Genomic DNA, 19,580 nt, shown 5'->3' on the forward strand with positions numbered 1-19,580 from the left:
GTTAACGTTTCAGGTGTGTGTGCTCTCTCCTCAATTGGTGCAGGTTGGGAATGCGAAAAACGCTCTCCCGGAAATGATTGCAGGGGTGTGGTGGCTGCCGGCAGTGACGTCACTGGGAAAGTGGTCTATCTGTCGGAACGGTGCCGAGATCTCGCGAGACGGAGCGCGGCCTTTGTAGTGACGCTAATTCCGCTTCCGTTTCCCAGTATGCTCTCTCTAAGAGACGGGAATGGCGGAGTATGGCAGCATCCTCACCCCGGCGGCGCTCGGCCTGAACGCCGGACACTCGCCCGGACCCAAAGTGGAAGCTTTCGCCGACGCGCTGCAGAGGGCGCGGCAGGTAAAAGAGAAACCCCCCCTCCCCCACCCGGCTCTCCTCACGTACAAGCGGGAGTGGAGGCGGCGACTTCGGGAGAAGCCTCTTCTGGCGGGCCGGAACCGCCTCCATTTGCAACCCCCAGCATCACCACCCCCCCCCCCCCCCCCTTCACTCTCACAGCCTTTCTGAGGGGGCAAGACACATGGCGCCCAAGGCCTAGGCTCCTCTGAGGGCGACTTCAGACACGGCAGATACGTGGATCCCTCCAGAACCGAGTTAGCCATCGAGTAGCTGCTTTCCTCTTGCACAAATCCCCCGGATCAGCGCAGTTTCCAGCTCCCTGAGCCTGCCAAAGCTGCAACCTTCCACATCAGGACATTATAAATGCACCACAGAATTCTGTTTCAAGATGTTTAAGATAGCGAGAGTTTCAAACCTCACATGGGCTTTTATTGTCACAGCTTGAACTGCTGACAGTGTTACAGGTGTCCTAATCTTCAATCCTTTTATCTCTACAATAAAACACTTGCAACAATGTATATCTCTATATAAAAAATGCAGTGGTTTGATAGTTTTCACTTCAGTGCTGTGGTTGCATCTGAGATGAAAACATTTTCTTCCCATCTTGATTATCTATGGCCCAATCACAGTATATTTGCTTATACACTATACAACCTTGAAATTTTGTCTGAATTTCAATCTGGGAGTCACTGATTTCAGTATATAGAGTTTTATAGACCAAGTGAAATCCTGGTTAAAGTAGGGGGGAGAAGGTGTAATAGATTATTACACTCATTTATGCAAGTCACTTAAAGTTTGAGTTGGTGGGAGTGGGAGAATTAGAATTAGAACATTACAGCGCAGTACAGGCCCTTTGGCCCTCGATGTTGCGCCGACCTGTGAAACCATCTGACCTACACTATTCCATTTTCATCCATATGTCTATCCAATGACCACTTAAATGCCCTTAAAGTTGGCAATATTTTGCATTTCATAGTAATTCTGAGTTTTTAACGTTGGTGCAAGGCAAATTTAGGACTGATGTTCTTCACACTTCATGATCAAAACTTAGGGTTGGCTGCTGGATGGAATAATACACATGTGCTATTTCAAACACTTGGACACTTTTAAGGGGGGAGTTATGTTTTCTGGAGGATAAGTTTAAGGTGGGCTAAATGGCATTTCCTCATCCATATTGTGACACAATTTAATTAAATCATTAAATGAGTGGAGGGTCACTTAATGTCAAAGTTTAGCACATCTGTTGCTTTAAAAATAAATTAAAATCTCATAGCTTAATGGACAGGTTACATGTATGGTGACTCCAAGAGTGAGCTGTGATTTAATTTCTTAGTATAAGATGGGTTTGATTTTCCTGCAGTAGGGAAACTTAAACCAGCAACACCATTCCCAGAAATCCAGCCACAGAGGCACATTTCTAAATTTATGCCTGTCCACGGTAGCTTTTACAGTATTTTCTAGTGTTTTAAGACATAGAAATTTTACAGTGCAGGAGGCCATTTGGGCCGTTGCCTCTGTGCCAGCTGAAAAAGAGCTATCCAGCCTTATCTCACTTTCCAGCTATTGGTCCATAGTCCTGTAGGTTATGACACTTCAAGTGCATATCCAAATATTTTTAAAAATGCGATGAAGGTTTCTGCCTCTACTATCCTTTCAGGCAGTGAGTTTCAGACGCCCACCACCCTCTGGGTGAAAATATTCCTCCTCAACTCCCCTCTAATCCTTCTACCAATTACTTTAAATCTATGCCCTGGTTATTAACCCCTCTAAGGTCCTTCCTATCCACTCTATCTAAGCCCCTCATAATTTTATACAGCTCAATTTAATGTCACCTCAGCCTCCTCTGTTATAAAGAAAACAACCCCAGCTTATCCAGTCTTTCCTCATAACAAAAATTCTCTATTCCTGGCAGCAGGATTATAAATTGTTGGGGTAAAAGATTTATCCAAACTATTAAAGCAGTGGAAATCTCACTGACTCCCTTCTGGAATCCTTGTCTGAACTTTCAGATACCAAAAGAAGGACAATGCCATCATATTGGGAGATCTAGCAGCAGAAGTAACATGCAAGCAAGTTGTCAAATAGGGAAAGCTACAGAAATCTGGTGAGGTGAACAGAAACCTAAAGGAACCCCACCGCCGGATCCTATTTTGGACCTCTTGGAGATGAGGGACCAGATTGAAAACGCATACTTTAACAAAGTTATGATTTTCTATATTGATCTTCTTCCACCCCATCCCCATATTCAACAGTTGATCGATTATTCAAAATGGATGTCGTGTCAAATTTCAAACTATATCACAGTGGCCATTACTGGTTAAATAAATCTGCAGTGTAAACTGGCTCCCCTAATATTTTTGTGCCGATGTTTAAGAGTAAGTGCATGGGAGTAATTACAAGGTTCCAGTGTTGTTTCAGCTACATGTGGCATTGCTTGAATCTCTTGATATTGGTTATTGATAACCATGCTTTGAAAGAAAGCTCAAGTTGAAAGTGATGACTATTCTCATGGGATCACATGAGTGCTCTCGATTGAATTGAGATTAGACCCCAGCTTTGACAAGCCTGGTATTTCTATTTTTTATAACTTGTTCAATTTGTTTCCTATTTGTCAACAAAAGTTAGTATTTTGTGCCTCAAGAATTAAGAGCTCAAGGATTATGGTGTCTCATGATACAGTTTACCCTCTGCTCTTTTATCATTTTCAAAGGAAGGATAATTATAAGCTATATACATGATGGTTCTTAAAATCAACCGACTGCAGTGTATTTGCCATTGTCCTGAAGTTGTGTAGTATGAATTTGCCACCTGGTCTTTAGGATGTTCTCTGATTGTTGCCATGTAGTTGTTTCCTGGTATCTATTCTGTTGAGAACCTATATGGAATATATAGCTTTCCTGGCATCTGGTGTTGATCACTTGATGTAAACCTGCATTGCTTATGTTATATATGGAACACACAAGCTATCAGTCCCTGCAGCAAAGGAAAACTTAACAGGGATACATATTTTGGGGTAATCAAAAGCTGTCATTTTCTTGGGGTCAGAGGGAAGCTTATAATCAAAATTAAATGTGTCTAATGCCATCTGACAATCCCCCACCCTGATGTGAATCATTGCCTTTTAATCACCCTCATAATATCCATATTTTTTGTCATTTCGTTGCAATTTTGTGTATTCCTTGCATACACATTGTATCAGTACAGTCCATACAAGTTGTCTAATTAGAGGGTCATTTTGCTTCTGTTCAGGACATATGTACAATGATGACTGAGTTGTTGGTTTTGCATGCTTAGTATTTCACAATGCACTGAATTCCCTTATGACTAGTGGGTTGCTCTTAATATATGTTTGGGAATTAGTCAGGTGGGACTTACTGGTGTGTAATGGAACTGGTTTGTGAATGAGCGCTGGACTTGGCAGAGACTTTGAACAGTGTAGTTTTATTTTTGCTTAATTAACCATACCAAAAGCAATATTTTAAAGTAAACAGATTAAGTTTCAGTACATGTAGCTCCAGTGTTTTCCAGTGTATTATTGTATTTTCATTGTTGTCACTAAGCTTAATTGGCAAATAGATATTAATAAAGTACAGAAAAACTTGCACTAATATGCCATGATGCTGTTTCTTTATCCAAGACCTTAAATATTATTTACCACTGAGGGGCCTGTAATTACTAATAGTTTGCCTTAGTATTATATATCTCAAAATGCTCTTTCCAGATCAAATCTTGACATGGTCTGTACAGTGATAATTGACCATGGAGTGTGAAAATAAAAATTCTCCCCTCTCCATATCCTTTACTTAAAAAATTGTTTAAGATACTGCAGTTTGTGGGGAATTTTCAGGGTACTCAGAGCTGCATTGGACTATTCCATATACCAATGCGTTCCTTTATTTATTTATTTAGAGATACAGCACTGAAACAGGCCCTTCGGCCCCCCGAGTTTGTGCCTTGAATATTGGAATGCACTCTGGTTTGTAGATTCTAGTTATATTTTTCCACTTGAAAACTTCTCGGGTGAGTTAAAATCAGGAAAGTTGCATTTCCCTGTGTACATAATATAAGAAATAGAGGCAGGAGTAGGCCATATGGCTCCTCAAGCCTGCTCCGCTGTTCAGTTAGATCACGGCTGATTTTCAGCCTCAACTCCACTTACCCACCTGTTGCCATGCCTCTTCGTTCTCTTAGAGTCCAAAAATCTTGATCTCACTGAGCTCCCACAGCCCTCTGGGTTAGAACATTGTAAAGATTTGCAACCCTTTGAATGAAGAAATGCCTCTTCATCTCAGTCCTAACTAGACGACTCCTTATCCTGAGATTATAACCCCTAGTTCCAGACTCTGCAGCCAGAGGAAACAGCCCCTCAGCATTGACAGTGTCATGCCCTCTAAGAATTTCATATGTTTGAATGAGATCACCTCTCATTCTTCTATACTCCAGGGAATGTAGTACCATTCTACTCAATCTCTCCTCATGTTTAAACAATGTTTGCTTAAAAAGAACCCACATGTTAAGCAAGTACTGTACATGTTATGAAGTTACTGTTCAAATAAAGGTTACATCCTTTTAATGAAATCACTGCTTGATCTTGTATGTAACTGCTGTAGCATTATTATTTTTTAAAACTTGTTTTTGGCAATTATATTGCCATGTTTTCTATGTGCACTCTATAGTCTGATACAAATATTCTCATACAATTTTAATTTTGGAACTTGGCATTGGAATATTGATCTGGCATCAGCCAGCATTCTACTTCCACACTATTTTTACTCCACATCAGTGCAGTTAGAATTTCTGCCACAACACTTTGCAGGCTTAGGTATTGGGTGCATAATCTCTTATTTCTCCCTCTCCTCCTTCCCTGTTGGTGTTGACCCAATATAGGATGCAGTTTCATCAGTGCTGAGCATTCTGTAGTACTTCATCCAAGTTACCAAAGGTTATGTGTGGGCCTAAACAGTGAGTGTTGGAAGATCTTTCCACTGTTGGGCACGTCACAGCTATATCCAATTCAGTCCATACTAGTGACCACATGCGGATTTTCCAGTAGGGATCATTGTGCAGTGTGTAAGTGCCTTTACTGTTTCCTCCTTCCTCTCCAGCACTGGGACACAGGCCAGTTTGTGGCACCTTATCTAATGCAGCATTGACTAAACCTGGAACTTTTCTAATGTAATTGAATTGGAACAGATTCTTCGGAAGTGGAATTTAGATCATAAGCCAATTCAGTTTTGCAGTCATTCGGTTTGCACCACATGTATTTAACTGTAATAGTTTATTAACTGCTTCAGAATGGATGGTTTATCCTGTTGCTCTTCTGACAGTGGGCCTTCCCTTCCTTGGTCTTTGCTAATGTAATAAATGGATTCTGGAATTGGGGGATAGGGCACCATATAAACTAGAGCTGTTTTAATGTATTTCCATGGGGAGGCTCACTCATGACAAGGTTGGCATAATTCATAAGCTTTGCAGTGTTTTTAATTTCTTTCTGTGCTCTGAATTGTCTCCCAGACAAATTGAGAGCTTGATGTGTCGATAAATACTCCACAAAAGGGATTTTTTTTAACTTTTACAGATTTTAGCCATTAGCAAGCACTTCATCAGATGAGTTATGCTGCTGTTATGTAGGATTCCAACTCCCATGTCTTACCTGGAGTGGAGCAGGGGGAAGCGAGAGGAAGCACTTCATCTATGCTCTGTCCATAACATGACTGCACAAGATCTTGAATTCTACAATATCTTAACAGAATTTTAGATCATGAAGGGAATGATCAAGATTAGGTTATTTTGCAAAACTTCAGGGCACTGGTGATGATTGACGAGCAGACAGCATATTAATGGTACCTTGAATGGTAGACACGTTATTAGGAACAAGGATTTGTCCCGCTTGCTTTCAGATAAATCTGTGTGCCAGTCCCTCAATGGGTAGGTATGTCATAGATACATTAGAATTAAGAAGCTTACCAGGGCTGAATGCTGTTAAGCTGTGTAATATACGTCTTAGGTTTGTCATTCTACAGCTAGTTTCTTTGGGCTAAGCAAGTAGGTGTGTCTCTAAAGGGTGATTGTGTCCACAATGACGGGAAAAGAATCTATCTGAATTTTTCAGTCGCTTGGTTGGGAGACTGTTGAACGGGGGTGGTGGGTCTCTGCACATATCAGACACTCAGCTGATCCAAAGTGTGCCGAGATTCTCTTGCCTTTGCTGGACCCTTGAATGCTGCCCTAGTTAAATGGTTTCAGATGAGGTATTGGTAAACTTGACTTTTACAAAGTAATTATTGAAAAGTAATTCAATCCCCTTTTAATCTGTGTAGTAGCTAAGTGATGGTGGTTTTCTCAACACTTTTGTCTGGGCACAGTTGTGGAGTAATGTTCCCTATACTAACCCTAATGCAACAGCAGACATGACCATTTTTCACTGTCCTTGTGGTAACATTGAATGGGGTTGTTGTTGTAGAGGCAACCACTGTAAGATGTGCCAGGTCTGTGCTGCTCAGACTTTTTGCGTGGGATCCTTGTACTCAGAGAATAGTTCTAAACTAGGTCTTTGAGGCAGAAATGCGGCAAAGTCCTGAGAAAAAGTCAAATCTCATTCGTGCGAATGACAAAAAAACCTTGAGATTCAGAATCCAGTTCACTTGACAAGCTAAATAAAGCATTGCACCCTTGCAGCTCTCGGACACACCTTCTGTAGCAAGGGGAGAATTAGCTCCAATATTTTCTTTGTACTTACTGGATCAAGATGGAATAAATCTATCTCGTGACCTTCCTAGAATATTGCAAGCAATAGATATACGAGTGACATCAGGGCTGTAATCTTTTGGGATTCAGATGTTAGCTACAAATGATTTCAGTGTTTTTTTATGATTTCATCCAAACTCATTTAAGTAGTTACAGCCTAAAAAATTGTGTATATGTGTATAGTATACATTGTATATGCTTATGTTATTTCCCCATAATTTAACTATTCTTAAAAGGATCACATTGCAATCTCAACTCCTTTGGTGTGGATATCAATTTGCATTACCTGGTGTATCTTGATTACCTGAGTAAATGTCTGACTAGCTGAAACAAAAAAAATCAAAGCTTCTGCACATCAATGCAATATGTATTATGACATATAACTAATACCTGCCCTAATTTTTCCAAATGGCTTGGTGTATTTATCTAATAAGTAAAATTAACTTCAATATCCTAGGTTAGTAGTAGATGGAAACTGTTAATTGTATATCAGTTGTTTAACTATATGCCGGTGAATGGCATTAATTAGGGTTTCACTTGAGCACATATAAAGAGACACTTATTGAAACTCTGGTGTGGTTGGATTAGGAGGTGTATGCCTGTAATGTTTCACTCTAAATAATTGTAAGACTGAGTAAAGATTGGCTCCAAGTGGCTTTCCAGAATAGAACAGGAACAGTCAGAGCTCCACATCTTATTTGCTTAGCACTGATCCCTGCTGGAAGTATATATGTATGTATGGACTGAGTATTTAGTCCTAGATCAGTGATCTGCATTGTCTTCTGGGATCACACAGCCTACGGATGCTCCTGTCAAGTGGTCTGTTTAGAAATTGCTACTTGGATGAGTTACTGGAGGTACCAGTGGAAATGTGCCCTCCGAAGAAGTCATCACCTTTGATAGGAGGAGAGCAAAAGCTATCCCTGTGAACGCCAGTGTGCATTATGACAAATCACAAGGCCATGAATGGTTATAATGCTGTAATCTGATCTCTGTTTTGGTGATGGCTGTAACCCCTAAGCGTTTTGCTCTTATTGTTTCTGATGTTTCATCTCAATCTTTCTACCGTTTGCCTTGTTTCCATTTTTAAAAAAATGGTTACTGTAGGTGATTTCCCCTGCTGCGATGTGGCATGCTGGTGCTGTGGATCCAAATGATTTCCTTTTTGCTCTCAACAGTATAAGTCCACCTCTTGGTCATGTACTGAATGGGCCATAGTTCTCTAACATGCTCCCAGCTTCATCAAGCCAATAAGACCAGCCTTTCCTGCATTCAAGTGACCTTGAAATTAAGATGATAGTGAGTCATTGTGGAGATGTGACTGATATTCATATTAGCAATCAGTTTAAGTGTAAGTTGATTTAGAACAGCGGAACAAAAATTGGGGTTTATAGTAAAGATTTATTCAAATGCATGAATGTCCAAGAATTGTTAAAGCTTTACACTATATGATTATTACTGCCTTCTCTTCCATCTCTCTCTCAGTTTCAGTTTTCATTTAGTGAAACTGATTAAAATTGATGAGCATTGCATGCTATTTTGTGCTGTCACTGAGGCTTAATTGAAGATTCTTGCAGGCTTGCTTGTGGTCAGGTAGGAATGGGATATTGAAGGTGAAATGATAGCTTAATCTTTCACACTGTTCCTCAGCTGGTATGTTAACATTAATGCTTTATTCAGCAGTTGTATATTCAATTAAGTGGCGTTTGCAATACGAAGAAGAGGCCTTGAAGGTGTTCGTTTTAAAATCAGATGAAGCCTGTCAGAGAACTGCCAAGTTAAAACTCTATCCTGGCAATTTATTAGGGCTTTCTTGAGCTGGCTGGTTCACACTGACAGAAGAAATATATCCATTCTGGTTTCTCCATTGATCTTGTGTATCTATACTAGTCAAGAATTCCAGGACATTAAGTCATGAGGAATAGGTCCAAGACCGGGAATGATGGTGAGTCTGGTTAGTATAATGGCAAATGACTGGAAAAGATAATATGGTGGATTTCTGGCAGGTTCTGTTTTGTGCATCGAAGTGGGAATGTTTGTAAACCATTTTTATTTTTAATTACCAGGATTCTTGGTTTCCCCATCCAAGTTTTCTACTTTAATTGCTCCATGTCATAGTAATTAAACTATCAAACATTTTAATTATTTGCAATTTGAAGAGGAAATTGCTCCACTTGCTATACTGAAGTGTCTCACGTTTGTGTATCTTCACACATTGGCATTGGCTACCCTGTTCCACTCAATAGTTTATTTTTCACAAACCACCACTTCCTTCTAAATGCGCATGACTGATCAGCCTACATTTGTGGGAAATTATTTATTGAAGGAAGAAGTGAACTTAAATATTCCCTTCATAATCTTGAAAGTTCCAAAATTGAAACTTTTCATTTTCTATGGTTCAAATGCCAAAAGACCAAGATAGAATTTGGGAAGTGTGGATTAAGAGAAACAGCCAGGCAGAACTTTTAAGTGGACAGTGAATATAGATTAAAGAGGCAAAGGGAGATATCTCTGGGCAAGATACAGAGAAAATTGGTGAATGGGGTTGATGGTGTCAAACATTGGTTTTTGGGTCAGATAGGTTTAGTTTAGTTTAGAGATACAGCACTGAAACAGGCCCTTCGGCCCACCGAGTCTGTGCCGACCATCAACCACCCATTTATACTAATCCTACACTCATTCCATATTCCTACCACATCCCCACCTGTCCCTATATTTCCCTACCACCTACCTATACTAGGGGCAATTGCTAATGGCCAATTTACCTATCAACCTGCAAGTCTTTGGCATGTGGGAGGAAACCGGAGCACCCGGAGGAAACCCACGCAGACACAGGGAGAACTTGCAAACTCCACACAGGCAGTACCCAGAATTGAACACGGGTCACTGGAGCTGTGAGGCTGCGGTGCTAACCACTGCGCCGCCCTATTCCGTCTTCCTACAGATGTTCACCAGCTTAACTGTTGTCCCATCAAGAGGTTAATTTTTTTCCTTGGTATAGATATATGCCCCTTTGTAGGGGAGAGATTTTTCCCTTTTTTTGTTTTTCTACCATTAAACTACGTGGCAACATTTTGAGAAGCTCCAAACTGGCATGGAGGATTGTAATTTGAGGTTTCCTGATGAATGCTTAACTGACATATTATTTCCACTTTGTCAAATAGCTTCATATGTAAGTGGAAGATGACAGTTCTTAAGGGAGTATTTAAAGTTTCCATAAAACTTAGAAGAAGCTGCTTCATAAAGCTGAATGTTGGATTGTGTGGATATCTGATTTCCTCCTTCAGAATGCCATTTTTGAAGTTTGTGTCACTTCTGTTGTGTAGATGTCTATTGCGTTGCAACAAATACTGTACAGTATGGTGCACCATTCACAAAGATATTTTGGGAATCACAGGATGATGGCTGACGGTGCGGCTCCCGTACCCTGGGCGTTGTTATGTTATGGCTGATTTTCTTTCCGTGGTGCCATTTTGTTTTTTCACGTGACTCAGTTACTCCAATTGATGGTCTCTCGTCCTCCATCCCCAATGAAGTCCAGTTTGTCTCAAACTGTGCTGTTTGCACACAATCCCACACCGTCATGCTTAGCCTCCCCACCCCACGCGCACCCCCATCTTCACTCATTGGATCCCAGTCCCCCAATACTTCAAATTTTGTATTCTGGTCAGGCTTTAAATGCCTCTAAAGCCTTGATCATCCCTGTCTAATCGCTATCAGCTCTAAAATCCCCTTCCTCAATATGCTCTTTCTGCCATTGACTTCTTGTGTATTCCCACCCTCCCTTCATTCTGACGTTCACGCTTGTCTGTTTCTCACAGCCCCTGTGAAATGCCTTGGGAGATTGCTATGTTTAAGGTGCCATATAGTGAAAAGTTGTTATTGACACGCATTCTGTCCTCTTATCTTTTGCTCTCACCCTGCATATCTGTGGGAAAGTATCGTATTGAAAGTGTCATGTTTCCAAAATGTGCGGTTTTGAGACCTGTAATATGCAATTTTGGAACTCCATATTTATGAGCTCTTGATCAAGGCTGCGATATAATTTGAAAATAAGAGAAATGTTATGTTCAAATTGTCTGAAAATACTTCTTGATAAGTGAAAGATAACGAAGTTTATAATTTGCTACAGTTTTTTTTTGTTTATGCAGTTTGTCTCCGGTTGGTACTTGGAGTTACAAGGTTGGGGTTAGATCCGGCATACCAGAGTCAGATCAGACTCACTGGAGTTGAATCTTCAGTGCATTCCTGACGAGTGCTTCATTGTCCGAGGTGCTGTTAGCCGATGAGACATGAAGCCTATGTTCATTGCTAATTCTAATTGTTCTGGTTGACATAAAAGATCCCACAATGCTTCAATTTTAATACCCTTTTCTTTTCAGGCTTTTGGTTGTGCTTTGCTTCTGTTTTAGATAGCATTGTAGAACATTGTGTAAAATAATGGGGGAAAGGAAATTGCTTGGGGGAAGAGTTTAAGTGGAGCAAAAGAAAAGAGAGACAGTGGAAGAAAAGTTCAAAAGTGAATGAGATCTGGTCTGCATCTTCTGCGTGCTATACAACAGAATGAGAGAGGCAGGACTGAATGCCTTGATTTTTAATGGTGAGCTTTTGGATTTCATTCATGAGGAAGCAGCCGAAGGAGACCAAGGGTTTACCTTCTCTGGGAGAGGGGCAAACAAAGGGAAAGGCCTCCCTCGAATACTCTTGCCTGCCTCTCAGCTGGCTTTAGAGAACCTGGCAGGAGCCTGAAAGCAGCTCTACATCCTATCCTCTTAGGAGATTGGGTTGGAGAGTAGCAGTGGAAAATTTCTTGGATGTGAACTTGAAGCACTCCTTTTGTTTTGGTACCTGTATATAAAATGAGACTCTTTGGTTGACTTTTCAAACATACATGGAGTGGTACAAAAAGAAAATTAGAACAGATGAGAACAAAAAGTTTTCTTCAATAGCGCCGAGTGCCCCATAGTGAAAGTACCCTGATTTCATACCTAATTTCTATTGCAGTTCAATGGCTTTTGCTGCAGGCCATTGTTTTTTGGTGACTGCTGGCCTGCTGCCTCGTGCGACAACTTTCTGAACCCTACAATTCAATGCTGGATCAGTTGTAACACTGGTTAAGAATTGCACTTTCAGAATACCTGCCCAGCAATATTCCCAATAGTATGTGGAGAATGAATTGAATTTGTGTTGACATTAAATGCATGAATCTGAAATATTTCACTGGCCCTTAATCTGTTAGCTAAGATTAAGAAGCAAGGTGAATAAAAAGTCCACCCGAATAAGCGTTGCATCCTCCAAATTGTGGTACTAAGCTCTTCACTGCTTGTCTGTTTGGTTTCTCCCCCTCCCCTCCCCCTCCCTGCTCCCCTCCCCCTCCCTGCTCCCCTCCCCCTCCCTGCTCCCCTCCCCCTCCCTGCTCCCCTCCCCCTCCCTGCTCCCCTCCCCCTCCCTGCTCCCCTCCCCCCACACCCCCCCACTCTCTCCTCTCCACACCCCCCCCCCACCCTCTCCTCTCCACACCCCCCCCCCACTCTCTCCACTCCACACCCCCCCCACTCTCTCCACTCCACACCCCCCCCACTCTCTCCTCTCCACACCCCCCCACTCTCTCCTCTCCACACCCCCCCACTCTCTCCTCTCCACACCCCCCCACTCTCTCCTCTCCACACCCCCCCACTCTCTCCTCTCCACACCCCCCCACTCTCTCCTCTCCACACCCCCCCACTCTCTCCTCTCCACACCCCCCCACTCTCTCCTCTCCACACCCCCCCACTCTCTCCTCTCCACACCCCCCCACTCTCTCCTCTCCACACCCCCCCACTCTCTCCTCTCCACACCCCCCCACTCTCTCCTCTCCACACCCCCCCACTCTCTCCTCTCCACACCCCCCCACTCTCTCCTCTCCACACCCCCCCACTCTCTCCTCTCCACACCCCCCCACTCTCTCCTCTCCACACCCCCCCACTCTCTCCTCTCCACACCCCCCCACTCTCTCCTCTCCACACCCCCCCACTCTCTCCTCTCCACACCCCCCCACTCTCTCCTCTCCACACCCCCCCACTCTCTCCTCTCCACACCCCCCCACTCTCTCCTCTCCACACCCCCCCACTCTCTCCTCTCCACACCCCCCCACTCTCTCCTCTCCACACCCCCCCACTCTCTCCTCTCCACACCCCCCCACTCTCTCCTCTCCACACCCCCCCACTCTCTCCTCTCCACACCCCCCCACTCTCTCCTCTCCACACCCCCCCACTCTCTCTCCACACCCCCCCACTCTCTCCTCTCCACACCCCCCCACTCTCTCCTCTCCACACCCCCCCACTCTCTCCTCTCCACACCCCCCCACTCTCTCCTCTCCACACCCCCCCACTCTCTCCTCTCCACACCCCCCCACTCTCTCCTCTCCACACCCCCCCCACTCTCTCCTCTCCACACCCCCCCCACTCTCTCCTCTCCACACCCCCCCCACTCTCTCCTCTCCACACCCCCCCCACTCTCTCCTCTCCACACCCCCCCCCACTCTCTCCTCTCCACACCCCCCCCACTCTCTCCTCTCCACACCCCCCCCACTCTCTCCTCTCCACACCCCCCCCACTCTCTCCTCTCCACACCCCCCCCACTCTCTCCTCTCCACACCCCCCCCACTCTCTCCTCTCCACACCCCCCCCACTCTCTCCTCTCCACACCCCCCCCACTCTCTCCTCTCCACACCCCCCCCACTCTCTCCTCTCCACACCCCCCCCACTCTCTCCTCTCCACACCCCCCCCCACTCTCTCCTCTCCACACCCCCCCCCACTCTCTCCTCTCCACACCCCCCCCCACTCTCTCCTCTCCACACCCCCCCCCACTCTCTCCTCTCCACACCCCCCCCCACTCTCTCCTCTCCACACCCCCCCCCCACTCTCTCCTCTCCACACCCCCCCCCACTCTCTCCTCTCCACACCCCCCCCCACTCTCTCCTCTCCACACCCCCCCCCACTCTCTCCTCTCCACACCCCCCCCCACTCTCTCCTCTCCACACCCCCCCCCACTCTCTCCTCTCCACACCCCCCCCCACTCTCTCCTCTCCACACCCCCCCCCACTCTCTCCTCTCCACACCCCCCCCCCACTCTCTCCTCTCCACACCCCCCCCCCACTCTCTCCTCTCCACCACCCCCCCCACTCTCTCCTCTCCACCACCCCCCCCACTCTCTCCCCTCTCCACCCCCCCCCCCCCCCTTTCAACTATCAGTGTCCACTCAAGGCAAAAAAAACTTTAAACACAACCTGTGCAAATATTTCGTTTACCTAAACTTTTTGCATTGCCCAATTTGGAAAGTAGCAGAACTTCTGATTGTATTTATATCTGTCACGTGCCCTGTAAGCTGATATCTTAGCAACGTAGCCTCATCCCTGACTCGGACGTCACACTCATGTTTATTGCTGCTGCCTACCAGTAACAAGTGTATTCGATAGCATGTTATGCTTGCTGGACAGAGTTGTTGAGACACATCGTGAGAAATGCTCCTGATCATCTAACACAGTTTATGTTTTTAAGTCGAGCATTCGAGGTGGGTTGGAAGACGATCACTTAGATTCTGATGGTTATTTAGAGATAGATTTCATTGTTCATTATTAAGGCCATGTATGTTGAGCTCATTGCCTGTCTATTGTACAAGTAATTTGTATCTTGCATGCTGTTTTAATATATTTTGAAAGTAATATTTGCTTTAACTATTTAACTTCAATGTAAAATTGTATATAACTGCGCAGCAACCTGTCTATTAATGAAGGTTAAGGGATGCTGATGGGTGTACATAAATTGTCGGCTCTGTAATGTGATTGTTAGTTATTATGACTTGTGCAGTTTTGAAGATTGCTAGTCACCTTATAAGTAGGTGTACTCACTGATGTCATTTTCTGTTGAGAGCAGCACATGCTGATATCGGTCAACATTTTATTCATTTGGCTGTCTGTATTATGACCAGGGCAAGTGGTTTGTTGTGGAAAGTGATTTATCTCTCAGGTTCATGCAGAAACGGCCACTTTCACTGTCTTCAAGCCTTTTTTCTGCAAAATTGGTGCTTTGATAGCAAATCACTCAAGTTTTAGGATTTGTCATGGGATACTAAGCTATGCCAAATCATTTTCCTGAGTTACAAATATACAAAAAGCTGTATCCAGTATAAATATAGCACAGGTACATATGGGGAATAAGTTCAAAAGAAATGTGCACTGATGTAAATTATTTAATATAATAGGTGGGTCTGTAGATTTGGAAAGGATTGTTCTTCGTGTTGCTTCAATGAATGAATGAAACATAAACCAATACCATGATCTGTTGGTATCAGTGACTAGAGATATATAAAATAGAATGGAATCATTGGTTTCAACTTTACCCAGCTTCCACGCTATGCACCTGAGTAACTCTCAAAAGCTTGGATGTCACTGCTATAGCTATTGCTCTCTTTCCTCTCTATCAAAATGGTATGAAGGATTTCCAGCTGGCATGGCTTGTAAACTTGAGCTGCTCTAGAGGGAGAGAATATTGTAGATTGTGAGGAGCTGAAAGATAGTGCTATTCCACAAAAAAAAAATGATTTCAAAGATCTTGCTTAGGTGTAGATTAGAATTGGTTGTGAACATGTACCTTCTTCCTTGTCTCAGGTTTAGAAATGCGCCTCGTGTTGAGGAGTCTAGGTCTAGGGGGCATAGTCTAGAACCAGACCTTTTAGGAGTGAAGTTGGGCAACGGTTCTGCACGCAAAGGGCAGTAGAAGTTTGGAACTCCCGCAAATGCCAATTAATGTTTGGTCAATTGTTAATTTTAAATCTGAGATTGATAGATAGTTGACCAAAGATATTACAGCATATGGAGCAAAGGCAAGTATGTGGAGTTCGGTCATAAATCAGCCATGATCTCATGGAATGGTGGAACAGACTCAAGTGACTAAATGGCCTACTCCTGTTCCTGATCTGCAAAGGACTTTATGCCGTCTTGGTAGGTGAAGGACTATATGCAGAAAGGGCCAAGGCTTCATTCAAACCCAGGCATACTGTGGAGAGGTTTCCCTATGATCTTAGTTCTACCAGAATTGTTATCACTGCTTTTAGAACCACTGCCTGTACATTTATTAAGTGCCTTGAGTGGTGTGAAAGGAGGAAAACCCTTGAGGTTTTTTGGGACAGGTAATAATTGTATGCTGATGTGTGGAAATATGCCCCGTTAAAACTTGTGGAGAACACTAGTCCTATTGCATACTGTTTAAAAATGATAATGTTATAAGGATTGTTACAAGTAAAGAGAAGACTTCAGCATTCCCTATTTGGCACTGAGCTGTCAGGATATAACTGACCATTTTAAATCTTCCAAAATGAGATTAGTTGCTTCATTTCCAGGGTCACCTTACTCTTGGCGTTGCTGTGAGTCACACAGTTGGTACGAATATTTAGCCCAGTGACTGGAAGCTTGCAAGAAACCCTGGTTTCCCTTAATGAAATTTAAACACTAGGGCATAATTGTTGGAGCAAGCAATTGTGTTGTTTGCGCACCCATATTGTGATCATTTTCATATCTCCATGTATGGTGGCACTGGTTTATCATGTAGAAAATACTATTCTTCCTGAGTGTAACCACCTTTATTCCAGGGACCGGGCCATTTTTTTTTTTGAAAAAACTATTTTTTACTCATCCGAATTATTGCAGTTATGTGCGCATGTAATGTGTGAAAAGTGTGATTTATGGAGCCAGTTATAGTACAGGTAATGGCCTCAAACTGGGGCCTGTACAATGTGGCATAAGTCATTTACAGGGTTCTGCGTCAAATTTAGCCCAGGTTCACCTGTAGATGTGTTTTGGAAGCGTCATTAGCTCTCGTTAACATTGGCAATTAAAAGGTTTAAATGTTTCCCAGGTGGTCCGATATAATAGCATCTAATTTAAACTCAACAATCTCCATAATATAAAAGCAAAACACTGCAGTTGCTGGAAATATGAAATAAAAGCATAAAATAATGCTGGAAATACTTTGCTGATCAGGTAGCATTAGTGGAGTTTTTATTTCCATCTCCACAATAGTGTCACTGAGATTAAATGAGAATCTCAGCAAGTGCAAATCTGCCTTGGATTTTATTTCGTATGTTGTAGTCCTAGTAAGATTCAAACTAGCATGTTTATTGACTGAATGTAGAGTGGAGAACCATAGGTTCCGTCCTATTCCTTTTCTGCATGCAGCTGTGAGCTTTACCCCCATCTGGGATACATTGATACCCAGCTCTGCCTTTCCATCAGAACTGTAAACTGAGATTCAGTGGTAGCACTATCACCTCTCCCAAGGTTCAAGTCCCATTCAAGACATCCTAGCATGTAATCCAGGCTGACACTGCAGTGCAGTACTGAGGGAGTACTGCACTGTTGGAGGAGTTGTTTTTCCAATGAGACTTTAAACCGGAGCCCCATCTCCCTTTTCAGGTGGACGCCAAAGATTCCACGGCACTATTTCAGAGAAAAGCAGGAGAGTACTTCCTGATGTCCTGGCCAATATTCCCTCAAACAACAGCATGGAAGCACATTATTTGGTCAAATATTACATTGTTGGTTGTGGAACTTTGCTGTGTGTAATTTGGCTGCCACGTTTAGTACATTACAGCAATGATTACATTTCAAGTGTCCTCCTTTGGCTGTAAAATGCATTCGGGCATCCTGAGGTCATGAAGGACTCTATATAAATGCAAGACTTTCTTTTATAACCACCTTCATAACTATTGCTGTGCCACTGCCCAACACCAAGTATTGGATGAATCAAGCTTTCTATGGCTTAATATTGGGAAGACAGAAATGACCGTTTGACTCCCAGCAGAAGCTTTGCAACCTAGTCTCCGGTTCTACCCTTAGATGTCCTGCTTGACCATGAGCTGAGCTTCAAATCCTATATCCTGTCCATCTCAAGACCATCTGTGTCCATTTCCTCCACACTCGCCGCTACTTTTAATCCTGTCTACTACTACCGAGCCCCGATAGAGTCATAGTCATACAGCACAGAAACAGAACCTTCAGCCCATCGTGTCCGTGCCGGCCATCAAGCACCTAACTATTCTAATGCCATTTTCCAGCTCTTGGCCTGTGGCCTTGTATGCTATGGCGTTTCAAGTGCTCATCTAAATACTACTTAAATGTTGTGAGGGTTCCTGCCCCTACCACCCCTTCAGGCAGTGCGTTCCAGATTCCAACCACCCTCTGGGTGAAAATGTTTTTCCTCAAATCCCCTCTAAACCTCCTGCCCCTTACCTTAAATCTATGCCCCCTGGTTATTGACCCCTCCGCTAAGGGAAAAAGTTTCTTCCTATCTAACCTATCAATGCCCCTCATAATTTTGTATACCTCAATCATGTCCCCCCTCAGCCTTCTCTGCTCTAAGGAAAACAACCCTAGCCTTTTCAGTCTGTCTTCATAGCTGAAATGCTCCAGCCCAGGCAACATCCTGGTGAATCTCCTCTGCACCCTCTCCAATGCAGCCACATCCTTCCTATAGTGTAGTGCCCAGAACTATACGGGATTATCGCCTATCGATAATCCTGTGTATATAACTATTGACAGGATTGCAGCTGCCTGCAACGAATTTGGCCTAACCATCAGCCTCAAGAAAACTAACATCATGGGACAGGACATCAGAAATGCTCCATCCATCAATATCAGCGTCCACGCTCTAAGTGGTTCAAGAGTTCACCTACCTAGGCTCAACTATCACCAGTAACCTGTCTCTCGATGCAGAAATCAACAAGCGCCTTGGAAAGGCTTCCACTGATATGTCCAGACTGGTCAAGAGAGTGTGCAAAAATGGCACACTGACACGGAATACAAAAGTCCAAGGCTATCAAGCCTGTGTCCTCAGTACCTTGCTCTACGGCAGCGAGGCCTGGACAACGTATGTCAGCCAAGAGCGATGTCTCAATTCATTCCATCTTCACTGCCTCCGAAGAATCCTTGGCATCAGGTGGCAGGACCGTATCTCCAACACAGAAGTCCTCGAGGCGGCCAACATCCCCAGCATATACACCCTACTGAGCCAGCGGCGCTTGAGATGGCTTGGCCATGTGAGCTGCATGGAAGATGGCAGGATCCCCAAGGTCACATTGTACAGCGAGCTCGTCACTGGTATCAGACCCACTGGCTGTCCATGTCTCCACTTTAAAGACGTCTGCAAACGCGACACGAAATCCTGTGACATTGATCACAAGTCGTGGGAGTCAGTTGCCAGCGATCGCCAGAGCTGGCGGGCAGCCATAAAGGCGGGGCTAAAGTGTGGCGAGTCGAAGAGACTTAGCAGTTGGCAGGAAAAAAGACAAGCGCAAGGGGAGAGCCAACTGTGTAACAGCCCCAACAACCAATTTTATCTGCAGCACCTGTGGAAGAGTCCGTCACTCTAGAATTGGCCTTTATAGCCACTCCAGGCACTGCTGCACAAACTACTGACCACCTCCAGGCGCTTACCCTTTGTCTCCTGAGATAAGGAG

At 43.9% G+C, this 19,580-nt stretch overlaps 1 protein-coding gene across 6 annotated transcripts in view; it reads left to right on the forward strand.

Moving 5' to 3' along the window:
* The first annotated feature begins 208 nt into the window (after positions 1-208).
* Positions 209-19,580, forward strand: part of fubp3 (far upstream element (FUSE) binding protein 3) — a 134,545-nt gene continuing 115,173 nt past the window's right edge. For all 6 annotated transcript variants that reach the window (XM_068012272.1, XM_068012271.1, XM_068012273.1 and 3 more), the window contains exon 1: positions 209-340. In XM_068012272.1, the coding sequence (XP_067868373.1) occupies positions 230-340 (111 nt within the window). In that variant the 5' untranslated portion in view covers positions 209-229. The remainder of the gene's footprint in view (positions 341-19,580) is intronic.

This window comes from Heterodontus francisci, chromosome 32 (genome assembly GCF_036365525.1).
Source record: "Heterodontus francisci isolate sHetFra1 chromosome 32, sHetFra1.hap1, whole genome shotgun sequence".
Taxonomy (NCBI): domain Eukaryota; kingdom Metazoa; phylum Chordata; class Chondrichthyes; order Heterodontiformes; family Heterodontidae; genus Heterodontus; species Heterodontus francisci.